Here is a 14,248-nt window from a genome sequence, read left to right as displayed (position 1 = left end):
CGGGGTGTAACTCTTTCCCTTTGAAGGAAGTTACTGAACTGCAAGGGAGGTTGTGCACCAGCAAAGGAGCGAGATAAAGAAGCGCTTGGGCTCCCAAAGTTTCAAGCTTGCTGCTGCCATTAAACACGGTATTTGTACATTCAGAAGTTCCACAATCAGTATAATAATAATAATAAATTTTTATTTATACCCCGCCCTCCCCAGCCAAGACTGGGCTCAGGGCGACTAACAAGCAATAATAAAATCAAGTTGATGAAAATACAATTTAAATGATTAAGATACAACATTAAAACAATTAGGGAGCAATCTCATCATAAGAGAAAGGAAAAAGGAAAAGGGGGAGGGAATCAAACTGATTCTGAGCCGAAGGCCAGGTGGAACAACTCTGTCTTACAGGCCCTGCGGAAAGAGATCAGATCCCGCGGGGCCCTGGTCTCATGAGACAGAGCATTCCACCAGGCCGGAGCCAGTGTTGAGAAGGCCCTGGTTCTGGTTGAGGCTAATCTAACTTCCTTAGGGCCCAGGACCTCTAGGGGTTGCTATATATGGACCTTAAGGTCCTCTGTGGGGCATACCAGGAGAGGCGGTCTCGTAGGTACGAGGGTCCTAGACCGTGAAGGGCTTTAAAGGTCAAAACCAGCACCTTAAATCTGACCCTGTACTCCACCGGGAGTCAGTGCAGCTGGAAAAGCACTGGGTGAATATGCTCCCATGGCAGAGACCCCGTGAGGAGCCTCGCTGCAGCATTCTGCACCCGCTGGAGTTTCTGGGACAGCTTCAAGGGCAGCCCCGCGTAGAGCGAATTACAGTAGTCAAGTATGTAAAGGGTGCTTAGGATTTCGGCCTAAATCTTAATCCTTTACATATGGCTTATCCCCATTGCTTTAGCTCACTGTCTTTCTGTCTGCAGACTGAATGAGATTCAGAAATCAATTAAAGGCGGGGCAATAATAATAATAATAATTCCTGCTGCCCCGGCGCTGTGCGTAAAAGTGAACCAAAAAAACCCAGAGTGCAGAAAGCATAGGAGCCAATCCTAGGGGCCAAGCCCCCCAATAAATATTTGAGGGTGCAGGGGGCCCTCCCAAAGTTGATGGGCATTGCCATTCAAATAGTGTCAGGTGATCGCTTATGTGGGGTAGGGCTTACTTGGCGGCCCCCCCCCCCCATATTTTATCCAACTTGGCGGAAAGACTCGGCTAACGCAGTTCTTTTACTTGGGGTCAGAAAGGGGTTAGTCCTCTTTGGCCTTGTCCCTCCGTAGTCTCGGCGCGGAGTTCCCCCTTAAACGTAAGCTGGCAGTTACCCCGGAGTAAAAGAACCGCAGCAACAACCGTTGCAGTTTCCTTCCGGGGGCGCAAAAAGCCTGTTTTACCCGCAGGCGCAACTCCGCCTCCAGCCCGAGAAAGCCGGAGGGGAGGAGAAGGGAGGAGGCGCCGGGGTTGCAGAAGAGCCGCCGCGATGGAGGGCGAAAGCTGCTCGCTGCTGCTGTGGTCGACTGCAGTCGCCGGGCTCTTGCTTTTCTACCTGGGCTTCGTGCGGCGCGTCACCGGGGCTGCGCGCACCGCCTTTCCGCGAAGGGAGGCCGGCCGAGTCGCAGGAGGAGGCGGGAGGCCGCCGGCCGATGCGGTGAGTGGGGGGCGTCGGGGTGATCCGCTCTCCGCTGGCCCCGCGGCTGGGGGGCCTCGATCTCGGATGATCGCCCTGCCAGCCCAGGATACTTAAGTGCTCTGCGATAGGAACCTCAAATAATAATGATAATGATAATGATAATGAATAATAAATTATTATTAAAAGAGAAGGTTTCATAGCTGTCAACTTTCAGATTTGAAAATAGGGGATCAGCAGCCTCACCTGTCCCGGGGAGCCTCGAAAAGAAGGGATCAGCAGCCTCACTTGTCCTGGGGACAGTCTACAGGATATCTAACAATCCGGGATAGCAGCGGGAAACGGTGCTGGAATAAGGGAATTTCCTGCAAAAAAAGGGAAGGTTGACAGCTATGGAAGGTTTCCAGTCTGAATTTGGGGCTTCCTGTTACCAAAAACTGCACGGCTACCACGGAATAATGGGATAATACCACGGGGAAAATGCAAGGTTGTGCCCTTAGGCAAGAAGAACCCGATGCTCCAATATCAGATGCATGGGCGTAGCCGAGAGTGGCAGCTGCCATCGAGGAAATAAAATTTGCTTAAGTAAGGGAGGTTCTGCTCCCTTGGCATATCCTGTCTGCACCTTGTGATCATAGCTGTCAGATTTGAAAATTAAGGGATCAGCAGTCTCGAAAAGAAGGGATCAGCAGCCTCACCCGTCCTGGGGACAGTCTACAGGATATCTAACAATCCGAGATATCAGCGGGAAAAGGCGTTGGAATAAGGGAATTTCCCGCAAAAAAGGGAAGCTTGACAGCTATGCTTGTGATAAGATTGGGAACACCTGGCTCACTAGCAGTACAGTGGTACCTTGGGTTACATACGCTTCAGGTTACATACGCTTCAGGTTACACACTCCGCTAACCCAGAAATAGTGCTTCAGGTTAAGAACTTTGCTTCAGGATAAAAACAGAAATCGTACTCCGGCAGCGCGGCGGTTGCAGGAGGCCCCATTAGCTAAAGTGGTGCTTCAGGTTAAGAACAGTTTCAGGTTAAGCACAGACCTCCGGAACGAATTAAGTACTTAACCCAAGGTACCACTGTACATGTGAAAAGGATCTTGGAGTCTCCCTCCCTCTCTCTGCCCGAACTCTGTGCTCTCTCTTTCACACCCTGGCACAAACTCCCTGCTCTTTCCATGGGGTGTGGTGCTGCGCACTTGCCTCCACATTTTGTGGGCACCTGGTCCCTATATGGGACATATTGTGGGTGCCTTGGCACCCAGGGTCTTAGGGAGATGGCGCCTAGGTAGTGGACCACAAGCTGAACATGAGTCAACAGTGTGATGCAGCAGCAAATAAAGCTAATGCTATTCTTAGCTGCATCAACAGAAGTATAGTGTGCAGAACAGGGGAAGTAATAGTACCACTCACTTCTGCCCTGGCCAGACCACACCTGGAATACCAGTTCTGGGTGCCACAATTTAAGCAGGATATTGACAGTCTGGAACGTGTGCAGAGGAGGGTGACCAAGATGATCAAGGGTTTGGAAATCAAGCCTTATGAGGAATGGTTGAAGGGGTTGGGTATGTTTAGTCTGGAGAAGAGGAGTCTGAGAGGAGATAGCCATCTTCAAATACCTAAAAGGGCTGTCACATGGAAGATGGAGCAAGCTAGTTTTCTCCTGCTCCAGAGGGTAGGACTCGAACCAATGGCTTTGAGTTACAAGGAGATTCTGACAACACATCAGGAATAACTTTCTGACAGCAAGAGCTGTTCAACAGTGGAACAGTGGTTTCTCCTTCTTTGGAGGTTTTTAAGCTGAGGTCGAATGACCATCTGCCACGAATGCTTTAGTTGAGGTTCCTTCATTGCAGGGGGTTGGATTAGAGCATGGGTAGGCAAACTAAGGCCCGGGGGCCGGATTCGGCCCAATCGCCTTCTAAATCCGGCCCGCGGACGGTCCGAGAATCAGCGTGTTTTTACCTGAGTAGAATGTGTCCTTTTATTTAAAATGCATCTCTGGGTTATTTGTGAGGCCTGCCTGGTGTTTTTCCATGAGTAGAATGTGTGCTTTTATTTAAAATGCATCTCTGGGTTATTTGTGGGGCATAGGAATTCATTCATTCCCCCCCCCTTTCAAAATATAGTCCGGCCCCCCACAAGGTCTGAGGGACAGTAGACTGGCCCCCTGCTGAAAAAGTTTGCTGACCCCTGGACTAGAGGATCCTTGCTGATGGAGCCATGCCATTTTGGAGCCATGACAAACACCACTTTTGAGTAACATAATTCAGACTTCTTTGTTTATTCAGAGGAAGGGCAATGGACAAACGTTGCCTAAGCAAGCTTCAGGTCAGACTTGATTTAATTGTTAATTAACCCTGGCGGCAGAGTGGTTTGACTGGTCGGAGCATTTTGTCGCAAACTGACTGCCGTCTCTTGCCAGAGAACATTTCCTAAGAGTTAAAATGTCAGACGTAGGTTAACACATCATTTTGATGTCCCAACGAAACAAAAAGTTCTTAAGAGGTTTACATCATACCAATTAAGAACTAAAAGCAGTCATTATTTTGGGTTTACTTATAAAGCCCGTGACCCACTTACACGGGCTTTGGGATCTACCTGCGGGTTGCGATCCCCAGGTTGAAAAGACTGCTGTATATGAGAGGATTCCTCAGAACTGTGTGTTCAGTTTCTGTACCATCATGCTGCTTTTTTTTGCCTCTGGAAAGAAGGTTTATCAGGTTTTATACTTGATAAAAGGTAAAGGGACCCCTGACCATTAGGTCCAGTCATGGCCAACTCTGGGGTTGCGGCGCTCATCTCGCTTTATTGGCCGAGGGAGCCGGTGTACATCTTCCGGGTCATGTGGCCAGCATGATTAAGCCGCTTGTGGCGAACCAGAGCAGCGCACGGAAACGCCGTTTACCTTCCCGCCAGAGCGGTACCTATTTATCTACTTGCATTTTGACGTGCTTTCGAACTGCTAGGTTGGCAGGAGCTGGGACCGAGCAACGGGAGCTCACCCCGTTGCAGGGATTCGAACCGCCGACCTTCTGATTGGCAAGTCCTAGGCTCTGTGGTTTAACCCACAGCGCCACCCGCGTCCCTGTAGTGGGACAAAATAAATGCGCGTGACACTGTGGGAAGTGGCTTTTCTTTCAAGCTACTTTCTCTTCCCTTTAAAACCTATTCTGTCTCTAGCCAGAAAGAGCATATGATGACTGGTTTGGCTGCTGTGTATAGCAAACACTTTGAATGTCGACACCTCAAGAGCTACGTCTTCTCTGTGCAAAGGTCATTTTCAGCCTTCCTTGCCCAACCACTACTGCTTTCCTTCAGAGCAGCAATTTAAATTGGTTTTTGAATTTATCTGCTGTTTTGAATTACGACCTTTGCCGGATACGTTTTGTATTTTTAATCCGGTTTTGTATTATGCTGATTTTTGTAAACAAAGATGGGGGTGGGGTATAAATGGATAGTAAAATAACATTACTCCTTCCCTCGGCTTCTTACCTAATACAGGAACCTATGACTGAGAGTATAAACTGCTAACCTTATGCTAAATGGCATTCTCTTGTATTAATTCTGTAATGGAATTAAAAATTTGGTACTAAAGAAAAATATTTGAACATGAGTGGACCCACGCCTATAGATTTGGAAGCAAAATGGCACCGCCCTAAAATAAAGTCATTTTGGGGAGGGGAGGATTCCTAGTACCTCGGTTGTCGAACGCTTTGGAAGTCGAACGTTTTGGTTTTCGAATGCTGAAAACCCGGAATCTGCAAACTAGTTTCCTGCTTTATAAGGGAAATATGCTCTGCTACTTGACTCACTAGCGTGAGGGAGGAAGGATAATATTTAATCAAGATATCCTCTCCTATTATCCATAACATTCCCACAAAAACATTTCCCACAAAAACAACCCAGTATCATTCCAAATCAATATGCATGTGCATCTACCTCCTTTCCCCAAGTTTTGCAGTCCAAACCTCTGTGCAGAAGGGGAATTTATCTGTGGGCCATACTGACGCAAGGTCAGTACAGTGCCCTATAATTTCCTCCAGGTCAGCAGCAGTGTGTCTTAGAGGACTGAAATGTTCTTCTGCTGGTTTTTGAATGCTAACCCTAACCCTAAACTAACACTAACCCTAAACTCTTCTGTCTCCCCTTCCCCTCTTTTCCCTCACAGTGGAGTCCCAGGTTGTCTGGTTTCTCGCTGCGGCTTTGCGTACACTTGGCCAACACTGTGAGTATACAGCCATTCCAATCTGATTAGTCTCTGTCCTTTTTAAAAGTATCCTGTGCATATCTAGAACTCCTATCCTTGTTCTCAGTGAAGCCAGACCCTCCCAAGATGGAGCAGTGATAATGAAGGAACTTGAGCAGCCTAGAATGGCCCAACCATGCTTTGTATTTTGAGCACGGCTGCAGGAACTTGAGCTTCTTGGGCTTGGGCTCTGGTTGTTAAGCAATCATTGCACCTGTTTCCAGAATTCTGGTTTTCCATGCCTTCATGTGGGTAGCCAGGACAGCAACATAATACCTCCGGCACAAGAGGGGGAGGTAGTAGCAGGCTGGGATGAATTTGAAGATTTGCGGAACGACAAAAAAACCACTAGCTGTTAAACCTTAAATGGGAGGGGAACCCACAAAAACCAGCCTGATAAGGACTCAGCAGCACAGAATGCTGAGTGGCAAAGTGGCGTGCGGGATGGGAAAACTGGGAGGCGACGCAGCATTTTGTTGTGGCTCCCACTTGCACTAGGAAAGTGAAAGAAGAACAGGAGTTGGCAGTCAAAAGGAGATGTACTTTCAGTTACTGCTTAGCAGTAGTTCCTTTGACTTTCATGAAAAAAACATACTACACTGAAACATTTCATGGTTTCAGGGCATGTGACTGACTTAGAGAGACCAAGCAATCTAGCTCAGTCTGGGTTTGATGTGCAGAACTGTAAGGACTGCATCTTCTTCTACTAGTCTCAAGTTATTTACATTTAACTGCAGAAAATAAGGGAAGGAGTGGTCCTGTGCTGCTTTTGCTTTTGCCATGTGATCTAAATTCAGGGTGTGGTTGTGCTCAGTGTTTCTGGTTCCCTGCAAACTGCATGCCTTTGAGACAACAACAACAACAACAACAACAACATTTTTTTATAATAATAAAAAATTATTTCTATCGCACCCTCCCCAGCCTACATGGGACCCCCTTTTCCTAGCTGAAGGGGTCTCCTGAAGGAAGTCCTTCAGCTGCTGCCAGGGCTGTTCTGCAAGACACTTCAGTGTTCGGGAGAAGTAATCAGAACACATTTTTTGGTGTGGGGCTAAAGCATCCAACTTGTTATGGTTCCTTGATGAAACTCCGTCCCTGAAGCTAGGCAAGTTCAGGCTGGCCAGCACCTGGATGAGAGTCTGCTTGAGAACCCGAGGGATGATGCTGAGAGCTCTTTGGAGGGAAAGTTGAATTCCGAAACAATGCCTTGCAGTTGGACTAGACTGCAGGAGAACCTTGCCAACCACTGGGATAGCCGCTTTATTTCTGTACGTTGGTGACGAAGCTCATATACTCATTTTGATCAGATAAAGCTTACACAGTTGCCCACAGCACTGCAAAAGTTCCTGTCTGTAGGCAAAAAATGTGTGGGCTCCCTGAGTGCATATATTTTTAGGACAGGCAAGCCATCATCAGGACGCGGGTGGTGCTGTGGGTTAAACCACAGAGCCTAGGACTTGCCGATCAGAAGGTCGGTGGTTCGAATCCCCACAGCGGGGTGAGCTCCCGTTGCTCGGTCTCTGCTCCTGCCAACCTAGCAGTTCGAAAGCACGTCAAAGTGCAAGTAGATAAATAGGTACCACTCCGGCGGGAAGGTAAACGGCGTTTCCGTGCACTGCTCTGGTTCGCCAGAAGTGGCTTAGTCATGCTGGCCACATGACCCGGAAGTTGTACGCCGGCTCCCTTGGCCAATAAAGCGAGATGAGCGCCGCAACCCCAGAGTCGGTCACGACTGGACCTAATGGTCAGGGGTCCCTTTACCTTTACCTTTAAGCCATCAAAACTGGATTGCGACTAATTGTACTGTTGAACACAATAGAATGAGATGCATCTAAACCAGATTTGGCACACAAAATGTGTGTTCCACTTATTACTCCTGTGGGGGGAGGACTGTTTCTCTGCCTCTCCATCATTGCTCCTGCGATGAGACACACTGGGGTCCTAGTCACATTCTTTTTTAATGGCTTGTCTACACTTCACAAATGGTTCCAGAAACAGTGGAGGGGGCCTTATCATTGATGCAAGGCCTGACCAGTCAATATCGTGCAAATCTGGGTCCTGCTGAAAGAATGAATTTCTGCTGAATATAATCCCGGAGAAGAGATGAGCCATGTGCCCAAAATGTGTTGAATGTGCAGCAGGTTTGCCCTTGAAATTATGTGTATATTTAAGCAGCTCAAGAGAATCGACAGCAAATCTACTAGAACTGCAATTATTTTATTTGTTTTTATACCCACTTATAGGCTTTCGGACAGCATTTTTTAGTTCCACTTCTAATGCGGTGAGTATTTTTTTATTTTAGAGTTCAAACTGGGGAGCAGATCTGCGTTGCTGGAAGAAGTGGATTGCATTCAACATAGCGCCAAGGAGACTATTCTGTCAGTGCAAGGATTTCTCTTTGCGCAATGGAATGCTCTCCCCTTCTTCTCCCTGTGCACCCTAATACAGTCATACCTCGGGTTAAAGTTGCTTCAGGTTGAGCGTTTTCGGGTTGCGCTCCGCGGTGACCCGGAAGTAACGGAATGCATTACTTCTGGGTTTCGCTGCTCGCGCATGCACAGATGCTCAAAATGACGTCACATGCATGAGCAGAAGCAGCGAATCACAACCCACGCACGCGCAGACGCGGGTTGCGTTCTCTTCAGGATGCGAACAGGGCTCCGGAACGGATCCCCATTCGCATCCTGAGGTACCACTGTATCTTCAAGGAAGGGGATCATCAACTCTCCAGAGCAGATTTGGGGACAGCGCAGTGCATATGTCGGAGAAAGAGAGGGTGGAAATTTGTTGTTGCTTAGTCGTGCCCGACTCTTCATGACCCCATGGACCAGAGCACGCCAGGCACTCCTGTCTTCCACTGCCTCCCGCAGTTGGGTCAAACTCATGTTAGCAGTTTTGAGAACACTGTCTAACCATCTCGTCCTCTGTCATCCCCTTCTCCTTGTGCCCTCAGTCTTTCCCAACATCAGGGTCTTTTCCAGGGAGTCTTCTCTTCTCATGAGGTGGCCAAAGTCTTGGAGTCTCAGCTTCAGGATCTGTCCTTCCAGTGAGCACTCAGGGCTGATATCCTTAAGAATGGATAGGTTTGATCTTCTTGCAGTCCATGGGACTCTCAAGAGTCTCCTCCAGCACCATAATTCAAAAGCATAAACCATACATCACTACTAGGAAAACCATAGCTATACGGACCTTTGTCAGCAAGGTGATGTCTCTGCTTTTTAAGATGCTGTCTGGATTTGTCATTGCTTTTCTCCCAAGAAGCAGGCGTCTTTTAATTTCGTGACTGCTATCACCATCTGCAGTGATCATGGAACCCAAGAAAGTAAAATCTCTCACTGCCTCCATTTCTTCCCCTTCTGTTTGCCAGGAGGTGATGGGACCAGTGGCCAGGATCTTCGTTTTTTTGATGTTGAGCTTCAGACCATATTTTGCGCTCTCCTCTTTCACCCTTATTAAAAGGTTCTTCAATTCCTCCTCACTTAATGTAATTTGTTACATTAGTGCTAATCCTTGCACTAGTGCAAATAATTCATAGAATGCTGCCCAGTGTCTACACTTTACAGATTTTCCATAGGCTATATATGGAGGAACTTGTGGATGGTTGTTGCTTTTCAGCATCTTCTGGGGCTCTGATTTGATTTGGCTCCTGTTTTCAGTTTTGCTGAACTCTGCAGTTATCTGGGTCAGCACCCTTCCCTTCTCTGTTGAAGAGATGAGCCTGCGGGGTCTGTTTCCTAGTTTGACGCCTTGCTTGCCTTAATACATACAGTGGTACCTCAGGTTACATACGCTTCAGGTTACAGACTCTGCTAACCCAGAAATAGTTCTTCAGGTTAAGAACTTTGCTTCAGGATGAGAACAGAAATCGTGCTCCGGCGGCGCAGCAGCAACAGGAGGCCCCATTAGCTAAAGTGGTGCTTCAGGTTAAGAACAGTTTCAGGTTAAGTACGGACCTCCGGAACGAATTAAGTACTTAACCCAAGGTACCACTGTATTCTGTATCAAGCGTGGTGCGCTTGGTAATGCCTGACACAAGCTATTGGCATCTTGAAGGTGCGGGTCTGAACAGAAGCAGCCTCGTATCCCAACCAAGGCATAGGGCAGAAGATGAGTGGCACCTTGGCACTTCAGGGGGGTAATACTAGCATTTTAAACAGATGGTCTAAAATTCTTAAGATGCCAACTCCTCTATCTTGCATGCATACTGAGTGCAGCCAACTTTTTGCAACAGCATCGTGATGCATTTATACACCATAAAGTTGCGTTTTGGAGTATATCTATGTGGTTGGTTTGGTTAAACGGTCCAGAATTCACAGAAAACTCCCATGTACCACTGCAGGGAATACATCAGACAATTTTAGCTGTGCAGACATGCAAAACTAACTGTGCGTCTTGTGTTTTCCAATTAACTTTTTTTAAAAAAATGATATTTATTAAAGTTTCCAATAAAAAGAACACATCAGTAAAAAAATTAAAAAGAAAAAAGAAAAATACACAGTTCAAAAGTACACAATACATAATCCAAAAAAAAACCAAAAAACATAAGACAAAAAAGAAAACAGTTAAAAACAATACCACCTTTTCATCACCATTTTTAAATTAACTTATTTTCTGGACCTCCTCATACCTCCCTCTTTTGTATTCCAGTTCAATTTTGTTTGTCCAGCAATTTCTTTCCCTCTTTTTTAATCCCAATCCTTAATCTTAATATAGTATAACATTAAAATTTTTACCTCTTAAAAGCCAAATTTCCATTTCCTTAATCTTGATCTATATATAACTTTAAAGCCTGTATAGCTAGAAGCCACTTAATTTCAATCCATCATCACTCTAACATTCTTTAATTTTACAATGTTTCTGTAGATAATCTTTAAATTTCTTCCAATCTTCTTCCACCGACTCTTCTCCCTGGTCACGGATTCTACCAGTCATTTCCGCCATGTTTTCCAATTAACTTTTAATCAATTTGGCATTACAGTGGTACCTCAGGTTACATATGCTTCAGGTTACAGACTCTGCTAACCCAGAAATATTACCTCAGGTTAAGTACTTTGCGTCAGGATGAGAACAGAAATTGTGCTCTGGTGGCGCTGCAGCAGCAATAGGCCCCATTAGCTAAAGTAGTGCTTCAGGTTAAGAACAGTTTCAGGTTAAGTTCAGACCTGCAGAATGAATTAAGTACTTAACCTGAGGTACCACTGTAATGGTACTCAATGGGGGCCACTTCAACAAGATACTGGGTACAAGGGGTGAGATTCAACTATGCTTTACTCATGGCAGACCCATCAAAATTAACGGACCCAACTTAGGTATGTTCATTTATTTCACTTGGTCTGAATAGCAACTTCGGCTTGCTTCTCACATGTGATCACAACCTTATTTGGGTGGGGAGGAATAAATAAACAGAGAGTTTGGGAAACCAGCTGTTTCCTTCTCTCCGTTACTTGGCATTATAACAACGATCTGGCACAAGGTTTGAGAGCCAGTGTGGTGTAGTGGTTAAGAGCGGTGGACTTGTAATCTGGGGAACCGGGTTTGCTTCCCTGCTCCTCCACATGCAGCTGCTGGGTGACTTTGCGCTAGTCACACTTCTCTGAAGTCTCATCCTCACTCACCTCACAGAGTGTTTGTTGTAGGGGAGGAAGGGAAAGGAGAATGTTAGCCACTTTGAGACTCCTTAGGGTAGCGATAAAGCGGGATATCAAATCCAAACTCTTCTTCTTCTTCATATGCTCTCTCTGTCCTCTGGGTGCAAAGGAAGGAGATATGAAACTTCCAACCACAGTTGCCTGGTTTACCCAAACATGGGAAACTGTGGTTTGTTTGAAACCATGATTGGAAGCGTCTCCTCTTGTGGATGAAGAAGTGTGTCAGGGAAGAAGGCATTGCGCCTCATGATGGTTTCTATGCTTTAGAGGATCCTCTGAAGGTAGCCTGGATGTTGGAGGTGTGGGAAAGTGATTTAACTTGTGACTTACAATCTGTGGATGCAATGAGACAGCCTTCCGAGTCTTGGTACCCTCCTGATTTTTCTTTTTTCTTTTTTCAAATTAAAAAAAAAAGCTGTTTCTTGACAGTCATGGAACTACTGGTGTAAAAATTGGTCTTCTCTGATAAAATCTGTTTGCCAAGATACTTTTTATTGGCAGGATCTGCAAGACCTTCTTTGTAGCATCTTGTTGAAGGAAAACTATCAGCGACAGAGAGAACGAGTGCAATTCTGAATTAAAATGTTGCCACGCTCCTTTCCCTTTACAAGCTCCCATTTCACACACTTATTTGCAGGGTCAACAACTTTACTGCCCTGCGCTTCCTTGATCTTGCCGAAGACCCTACGTTTGTGCCAGTAGTCGCTGAGGAAGAGAAAAACGACCATCCAGAGTCTGAAAATGTCTTGGAAATTCTCCCCAAACTGATGGAAGTAAGGCAAGTACAGAAATGGAAAGGGGTGGGAGATCTGGTCTGGGGTGCTGGGAACTGGTGGAAAGGAGCTGTGTTTGGACACTAGATAGCTCAGGGGGAATCATTTGCTGGGAAAGTGGAAGAGGCATTTAGTACATCCCTCAAAAATTCCCCGCCTGCGTTTCCATGCTGGTGATGGAAGGAACAAGCCGCCGAAGACCTCTTCTACACGACCAATACGGAACTGCAGGCTGTTACAACATTTTAGCCGGCCAACAAAAATATTTGCTTCTACAAAGCGGATGTGGAACGTTGATCCACCACTTCTGAGATATACTCGGAGTCGACTGTGGCTTTCATGCTCTTTATTCAGCTCATAGTAGTGAGGAATTGGAAGTTCCCCCGAATTGTCTGCTTTATATACATTATTTACACAATGAGCCCCACGTGATTGGCTAATTCTGGGATTCTCCGGAAGGCCAATCAGGTTGCGGATTCACTCCCACCTGGAGTTGGATTGGGTGGCTCCTGCGGACCAATCAGACTGCTGCATTCTGGATCCTATTGTTCTAGGACCAATCAGACTGCTGCATTCTAAATCCTATTGTTCTAGGACCAATCAGACTGCTGCATTCTGGATACTATTGTTCTAGGACCAATCAGACAGCTGCATTCTGAATCCTGTTGTTCTAGGACCAACCAGACTGTTGCGTTTTCGATCCTATTCAACTTAGTACATAACAACTTCCCTGCCAATCCACTCAGTTGTCTGTGTGGAATTCTTGGTCGCCTATGATTCCTAGGCAAGTGGTTAAATATGCAGCTGCTTCTGTTGAAAACAGATGTTTAGGTAAGAAGGGCAGGCATATTTATAATATTGGCTCCTGTTCTTTATGTATACGGAACATATAGGCGTGTATGATGCTTTTTGTGACTTACTGAATCCTTCCAGAATGGGTGAGGGAATCTTCTTCCTGTCAAGTGCCATGTTCTCTTGGAGGGCAATTTTGGAGGTGGGACCAGAGCCCAGAGTGTCACTTACCGTATTTTTCTGTGTATAGCACCCCCCCTGGTGTATAAGATGCCCCCTATTTTGGGGGACTCAAATTTAAGAAAATGGAGAGAGATTGCCCCCATGTATAAGACTACCCCCCCTTTTTAACATTTTTTTGCAAAAACCCCTAGTCTTATACATGGAAAAGTACGGTATTCCCCCCCTTTCGCTCTCTCCCCCCTCCTGCCCTTCTTCATTGCAAGGTCTCACGTGTGCTAAGCAGAGTATTTTCTTTATAACATTAATAAAAAGAAGAAGTGTTTGCCACCCATCTGACTGGGTTGCCCCAGTCTCTCTGGGCGGCTTCTAGCAAAATATACAAGCACAATACAACGTCAAACATTAAAAACTTCCCTATACATGTGAATTTGGGGCATCTGCCAGCAACATGCAGTTGCTTCCACAAAGTCCTAACAGGCAGCATACAGCGAAGCGTTATTGGTCATCGGCACAAGTTGTTTAGCTGTGGATGATGAGAAATGAGTGCTGGGTCCACGATGGCTTGATCATCAATCTCTCACTCTCAGGCGACCGGCAGTGTTCTCTTTTGGTCTTTACCTTTCCTTTCTTTACAGTTCACGTTCTGCTCGCCCTATGTTCAACTTCAAAGGGATCCAGGATTATTTGAACTGCTACCGGTAAGTGACTGCAGGTATTCAGCAAAACTGTCACGGGTCACCCTCCTCCTTTGTTTGACAGAAGCGGGACTTTGTAGCCTCCCCCAAAACAGAAATGGGCTCCCAGTGGGTGGAATCGAGGCGTCCAGCTCTTTGGAGACCCAGGGATTGATACCTACATGGAGGCAGTGTGGTGTAGTGGTTAGAGTGTTGGACTAGCACTTGGGAGACCAGCGTTCAAGCCCTGCTCAGCCATGAAGCTCACTGGGTGATTTTTGGGCCAGTCAGATTCGCTCAGCCTAACCTCCCTCTCAAG

At 46.4% G+C, this 14,248-nt stretch overlaps 1 protein-coding gene across 1 annotated transcript in view; it reads left to right on the top strand.

Moving 5' to 3' along the window:
- The first annotated feature begins 1,161 nt into the window (after positions 1-1,161).
- LOC308466714 (uncharacterized protein) overlaps positions 1,162-14,248 on the top strand; it is a 32,815-nt gene continuing 19,728 nt past the window's right edge. The window contains exons 1-5 of the mRNA XM_080987814.1: positions 1,162-1,629; positions 5,782-5,838; positions 8,103-8,140; positions 12,145-12,285; positions 13,891-13,953. Of these exons, the coding sequence (XP_080843940.1) occupies positions 1,462-1,629; positions 5,782-5,838; positions 8,103-8,140; positions 12,145-12,285; positions 13,891-13,953 (467 nt within the window). The 5' untranslated portion in view covers positions 1,162-1,461. The remainder of the gene's footprint in view (positions 1,630-5,781; positions 5,839-8,102; positions 8,141-12,144; positions 12,286-13,890; positions 13,954-14,248) is intronic.

The sequence above is a fragment of the Podarcis pityusensis genome (genome assembly GCF_964106645.2).
Source record: "Podarcis pityusensis genome assembly, chromosome: 17".
Taxonomy (NCBI): domain Eukaryota; kingdom Metazoa; phylum Chordata; class Lepidosauria; order Squamata; family Lacertidae; genus Podarcis; species Podarcis pityusensis.
Note: the sequence above shows the minus strand (reverse complement) of the source record. Positions and strands in the feature narration are given on the sequence as shown.